Below are 6,604 nucleotides of genomic sequence, written 5' to 3' on the forward strand. Positions count from 1 at the left end.
GACCTATACTATATTTTTCTTTTTGATTTTTTACCTGGATTACTGAGATGCATCAGGACATGTAATCAAACGCACACAAGCACCATCCCCATTATTTAACAGACAGAAAGTAAGAAGAGAGGAGGCAGAATAAAAACAAGTGTAATTTGTTTATTTTCCTTTTTTATATTTGTTTAATGTATGTAGCGTACTAGCATGCTTGTCCAAGCTAACCGCTAACATTGCTAGTCTTGCATGTAAACAAATGCGGCTTCTGTGTTGTTTATTTTACATGCAAGACTAGCAACGTTAGCGGTTAGCTCGACAAGCATGCTAGTACGAGCTAACTGCTAACGTTGCTAGTCTTGCATGTAAAATAAACAACACAGAAGCCGCATTTGTTTACAAACAAGACTAGCAATGTTAGCGGTTAGCTCGGACAAGCATGCTAGTACAAGCTAACRGCTAACMTTGCTAGTCTTGCATGTAAACAAATGCGGCTTCTGTGTTGTTTACTTTACTTTACGTCAGACGTACTTGTAGTGCTATATAGTGATAGTTAAAATATGTTTTAACACTGTGCACTCAAAATACCTCGTAGAGCACTATTATTGTACGTTTTATTGTTGCAGAGAAAAATAATACAAAGATGTTTGAAACTGGAACGCTATCAGCTCGGAACTGACGTCAGTCCGGCTTCAGGGTTTCGAGTTGCGATACAACTGGAACGCAGAGTAAGTGTTTGATGGAAACTTTGGTACCAGACGTGATGAAAACAGCAGAACATCCGTCAGCTTTAAATTAGGGGTGTAAGAAAATATCGATACACTGAAATATCGCGATATTTCATTTCCCGATACTGTATCGATATTCTAAAGCCCTGTGTCGATTTTTAATTAAGGTTTAAAATGTCAACCTTCTTGCCACCCGTTCATTTTTTTATGTTGTAGTTCAGCCTCTGACCACTAGTTGGCAGCAGTGAGCCAGACATTTGGCTCCTCTACCTGTTGAGCACCAGAGAGTAAGTATAGTATTAGCATTGTGAGTAAACATTAGCTTTTCCTTTTTTTTTTCAGTAAGATGTTTTTATTTAATAGAATTTTTGGACAAAAAAAATCGCAATATATCGCCTAGCTTACAGTATCGCAATATATCGGGATATATCGTATCGTGACCCCTCTGTTATGATATGTATCGTATCGCCAAATTCTTGCCAATACACAGGCCTACTTTAAATCAGCCACGATGCAAACTAAACTTCACACATTCCTCATGTCTGGTTACATTTTCTGAGTTTCGCACAAGTAGAAACAACAAAAAGTGTTTTTTACTCAATAAATTAAACAAGAATCATCAGACTTTTTTAAAAGAATTCATTGTTTTTTTCTGTTTTCTCTCTCTGAGCACCGTCCTGAGAGTAAATATGAAACATTCCTCTCCAACTGATTCGTCTTTATTTCCTCTCAAACGGCCTTTTTTTCCTTAAAGAGTGGGCTCTTTGTTCCAGCTGTGATGATCTGACATAAAGGAGGCAGCGCCGTGACGGAGCGCTCCTCGTCATAAGACCGGCCGCAGGACCGAAGAACTCTAAAAACCCTTATATGTCTCATGACCTTTGACCTTTCAGTCCACTCAAATAAATAAATAAATAAATAAATAAATAAATAAATAAATAAACAAACACCAGGATAAGAGCTGAAGGCAGAGCAGTTTCTAACCGTCACCACATGAGGAAAAACTGGTTTTAAAATGGCTCTGTGTGAAACGTCACCTGCAGTCCTACCTGGATGACATCATCGCTCTAAGGTGTGGTTACTGTAACAGATCATGGTTTGAATAAAAACTGCCCACAGTCTGAGCTGCTAACTGAACTTATCTGTGCAAACACACAGAGACAAGAAGAAAATAATACGATTTTAACTAGAATATCTATTATCAGCTCAGTGTCTGAAACAAATAAAACACTGTTCAAATAAATAAAACACTGTTCAAATAAATAAAACTGAAACTACATCCTCAATATTGGAAATGTCAGGACATAAAATCAAAATAAAACCTGAATTAAATTAATCTTATAAAAAGATAAAAGCCATGTTTAAAAAAAAAGATAATTTTGAATTTGTCTCAACTGTTTCACAGGTTGTGTAAAAAACTAATGGTTTTTTTGCTTCAAATGTAAAAAAAGGAGCAACAAGTGGATCCAGAGTCAGAAACCGTCTGCAGAAGCTTCAGCTGAAAGTTGCTGGTTTGAAACCTCAGYCTCTATTTTTAACTCAACAGAACTTTTTCACTCTTTCTTTCCTGGAGGAAGGAGGTGCGGAAATACCAAAGACCCTCTGGGACCTGTTGACCCCCCTCAGACCAGATCAGAGGAGTCCTGCAGGACTCAGCCTCACTCTGAGGCTTTATTTATGAAGATGATTATAATAACTATATTTATTATAATAAATCTGTTTATTATAATAAATCTGTTTATTACAATAAAGTAATTCTGACAGAAGTCAGTGAGTCTGAGATGTTTTGGATGAATGAGTGAAGCAGTGAAGAAGTGAATGAGTGAAGAAGAGAAGAAGTGAAGAAGAGAAGAAGWGAAGCAGTGAAGAAGTGAATGAGTGAAGAAGAGAAGAAGTGAAGAAGAGAAGAAGWGAAGCAGTGAAGAAGTGAATGAGTGAAGAAGAGAAGAAGTGAAGAAGTGAATGAGTGAAGAAGAGAAGAAGTGAAGCAGTGAGGGGTTTCTGACCTCAGTGAAGAAGTTGTCCATCCTGTCCTCCTGGCTGGATGACGTCACAGGCCTGGCTGCACGCGCAGCACAGACAGGTGTTGTTTGTCTGACTCCAGGTAAAAACAACACCTGATGCCGGTTCCCGCGGCCTCAGGGCTTCATCCTCCTGCTGCTGCTGGGGGTCCCTGCGGGGCTTCAGGATGGAGGAAACTCACTCTTTGTCTCGTGGGTTCTTCATCCGGAGGAGACGGAGCTGGGCTCGGAGCCTCGTCCCTCCTCCGCGGCTCGGCCTCCTCAGTCCGCGGAGCTCCGCTTCCTTCCTTCTTTGTTTGTTTGTTTGTTTGTTTACTTGTTTGTTTTTCAGGGAAACAGAGAAAAGTTGCAGGAGGTGAAGAAGCGAGACGCCGGTGAAACTTTGGAGACGCTCAGAAACTCACTCACACACCGGGTGGACAATGATCCTGAAGCTCCGCCCCTCTCCGACATGAAGCCCCGCCCCTCTTCATTCTGCTCCTCCTCCTGCCTCACTGACTCCTCCTGCTGTCAACACGTGCACAAGAAGCTGCAGAAACACGATAACCTCTGTCCACAGCTGGATCCTCTGTCTAAYCTATGGCAAGCCCATGTATCATATAATCACAACACCGGAGCTTCACAACTCAAACCTTCTACCATTTTAAAAATATAGCATTTTATTTGTAATAAATAAATAAATAAGTAAATAAATAAATCTGATCTAAAAATAGTCTTCTGAAAAATGTTTTATTTTTAAATGAAATGGTTCACAGTCCAAACATTTTTAGTTTTGAAATGTGAAAAGCCTTTAAATGTACCGCTAATGTCATTTTGAATTGTTTAATTAAAACGGCCTTATTCAATATTTATTAAAATATGAGTATAATTAACATTTAATCATAACAACATCAATTAAATGAAGCTGTTGTCAATAATAAAAATGGATCAAGTGTTTCCTCCTTCATCTGCTAAATAAATTTAAAGTCAAAATATCTCTTTGTTTCTTTCTTTTTGTTGTTTTGTTTATTGGTTAAATGAAAACACCAGTGAAAAACCTAAAACGATAAGAATAAAACATGAAGAAATTATGATCTGAAAACACAAAAGACTCCTAACAAACCTGAACAGGTCACTTTTAAACCTTTAAATGGTTTATGTTTACATAACAGATGAGAAATGTTTTAAGGAAACAGGAAWTGTTGGTGTTTATCTTGTCTCTGCTCACCTGTCTGCACAGACTCACCTGCCATCAGAAGAAGCTCCGCCCACCTTTAAAAACCCTCTGATTGTAGCTCCGCCTCCTGACCTCTGGGGTCAAGGACTCAGGAGCTGATTTGAAGAAGAAGACTGATAGGTCACATCTGCAGGTTTTACCCTGAGAAAAACTAAATAAAAAAAACATCTATAATAAAAACAAACTACTTTAATCCCAACATTTACCTCTGCAGGCTGTAAGAAAARTATAAAACTCTTTTATTTCTTGTGTTTTAGGAGTTCTGTCGCTGATAAAACACTCAAATTAATCAGAGCGTTTCACAGAGCGAACAAGTTTAAATCAGATTAAATTGAGTCCAGTTCTYTGAAATAACAGGATGAGGAAGACAAACATTTCCCGCAGCTTTTTTAAACTCGTTTTTGAAGATTTGAGATAAAAAAGACCAAATTTTTTCTGTCAGTTCTGCAGCCAAAACACATTCTTCCTGTTTATTCTATAAATAAGACGTTAAATCAAAGGAAAACAGAATGAAAATCTAAAAGTGATACGAATATAAAATACAAAATGTGGAGATTTTTTTAAATTTAACCCTAGCTCCTTTTTTCTTTCCTTTTAGCTCCTGAATCAAACATCCCCTCAGAAAAATGACATCTTAATAATTATTAACACTTTGTCACAAGCTTTTAAAGTGAAGCAGCTTTTTTAAAATGTTTTAAAAATGAACTTAAATCTGCTGCGACCATCTTCAGGAAGTCCCCTCACAAGAAGCGTCTGAGGGTCTTTTTAACGAAGGAAAAGAAAAGAAAATCTGCACCAAAATGAGTTTTATCAATACACAGTGAGAAATAAGAATATAAAATATAAATATATATATTTAAACTCCTTTCTTTCAGCTTTTAGAAATAAAAAAACTGGTTAAAGCTCATTAATTCTGCGACCTAAAGGTTATTTAAACTTCCTGCTGGTTTGTTTGAGTGAACTGACCCTTTAAACTTCTTATCATGTTTGTTGTCCTGAAGGCTCAGCAGAACAAACTGATCTGGACCAGATCCACATCTACTTCCTGTCATAATTAACCCTGTTTTCTGTTTTATTTTGTAGAACCCTTCTACTTCCGGTTTGACATATCTTTTTGATTATCAGTTTTTCTGCAGCTTCTTTTCTTTAGTTATTATTAGTATCAGTATATTTTAGTTATTCTGAATCTGACCGGCTGCTGCTCTTCTTTCAGSCTCCTTCATCACAACTTCCGGTGACAGGAGCAACTTCCTGCCAACACTGCCACCTGCTGTTGCAGAGAGGAACTGCARGTGGTGTTGATTTTCTGTTTTTGTAGACAACTTTGGATGAAGTCATCATCAGACACCCTCTGAGCTGAAATCATCCAGGTGCACTGCACAGGTGAAGCATCTTAAACAGACAAAAATAAAAATAAAAATAAACACCTGAAGGGTTTTTCTGCAGGCGCCTTTAATAAGAAGCGCAGTTTTTTTTCCCTCAGATTTGACATCTTGAAGGTTTGAAATGTTCAACAGGTGCAGCTGACCAACAAGTTCCTCACACAACATCAGATCTGTGCGTGCGCGCGTGTGTGCGTGCGCGCAGTGAGCAGCAGGGGGCGCGCCAAGGCAACAACTGATGGAAACAGGAGGATGTTCAGAACGTGCACGGAGGAAACGTGCGTTTCCAGCAGGTCTGAGGAAATGTTTTAGCACAAATATAAATAATAATAATAATAATAATAAATCCCCCACCAGAGGACCTCGTGCTTGAAAAGAAACTGAGAGAATTCTGTTCTGATGATTAAAAATCTGTAAAATATAAATTACAAACATTTCAAAATAAAACTCAAAGCGCCTCTTCCTCAATAAAACCAGATTARTGGTGAAAAATATTTCAACTCCTCCTCCTGACGGGTTCCTGATTGTTGCTTGTGCACAATGCTGGCGCGCGCACGCCCCAGTGCATGCGTGTGTGCGCGCGGAGGAGCAGGCAGAAGCCGCGGAGCGCGCGCAGGGGGAGCCGCAGACCGACACTCAGCCGCCGCTTCAGGAGCTTCAGTCCGCACGGTAAGAGGCTCCGCGGAGCTCCGTCCTCCAGGCTCCCTGCGGCTCCGGGAGCCTGGAGGACCTGATGGACGTTCTGAGGACAATCTCATGTCTTTTGTCCCTTTCTGTCTCTGTCTCTGTCTCTGTCTCTGTCTCTTGTCTCCGTGGCGCGCGGCGCGCAGCCTGGAGGCAGAATAACTGGAGCATCAGGAGGATTTGAAAGAATCAGTGTAAAAGAAAAGGGTTGAAACTGGTGTTTGCTTGAAATGAAGTTTTATTTGCTCTTTATTTGTGTAAAATGTGCACGAGCTGAGAAAGGGGTGTGTTCAGTCGGTGCAGCACGCGCTCAGAGATTCTGCTGCTCCTGCGTTTATTTGAGGGGAAAACGCGCTTTTCTTTAAATTGATGCTTTTTTGCTGTGTTTATTGGTCAGCTCGGTGTGTTAGATGTGTTTTAATACATTTCTACAGGCTGTTGGAGGTGCGGGGGGATGGGGGGGTCTTTACACCAGGGGTGTCGCTAGGTTTTAAGGACAAGGGGGCTTAGCCCCCTGGAGACGCACAGAATATTTGTAAATTAAATGTGTGTGTGTGTGTGTGTGTGTGTGTGTGTGTGTGTGTGTGT

The 6,604-nt window shown here is 39.7% G+C and overlaps 2 protein-coding genes across 3 annotated transcripts in view; one reads left to right on the top strand and one right to left on the bottom strand.

Annotated features, from left to right (window-relative positions):
* The window catches only part of myo10 (myosin X), a 106,674-nt gene extending 103,320 nt beyond the window's left edge, over positions 1 to 3,354 (bottom strand). Inside the window, exons 1-2 of one of the 2 annotated variants that reach the window (XM_014022025.1) lie at positions 3,147 to 3,354; positions 2,720 to 3,049 (exon numbers count right to left, since the gene is read on the bottom strand). In XM_014022025.1, coding sequence (XP_013877479.1) covers positions 2,720 to 2,740 — 21 coding nt within the window. In that variant the 5' untranslated portion in view covers positions 2,741 to 3,049; positions 3,147 to 3,354. Of the gene's footprint in view, positions 1 to 2,719 lie in introns of both variants that reach the window. The other variant, XM_014022024.1, reaches the window with a different exon arrangement.
* A 2,546-nt stretch (positions 3,355 to 5,900) lies between these two features.
* The window catches only part of basp1 (brain abundant, membrane attached signal protein 1), a 42,789-nt gene continuing 42,085 nt past the window's right edge, over positions 5,901 to 6,604 (top strand). The window contains exon 1 of the mRNA XM_014022031.1: positions 5,901 to 6,001. The gene's annotated coding sequence lies outside the window, so the exon portion shown is untranslated. The remainder of the gene's footprint in view (positions 6,002 to 6,604) is intronic.

Source organism: Austrofundulus limnaeus, unplaced genomic scaffold (assembly GCF_001266775.1).
Source record: "Austrofundulus limnaeus strain Quisiro unplaced genomic scaffold, Austrofundulus_limnaeus-1.0 Scaffold315, whole genome shotgun sequence".
NCBI lineage: Eukaryota > Metazoa > Chordata > Actinopteri > Cyprinodontiformes > Rivulidae > Austrofundulus > Austrofundulus limnaeus.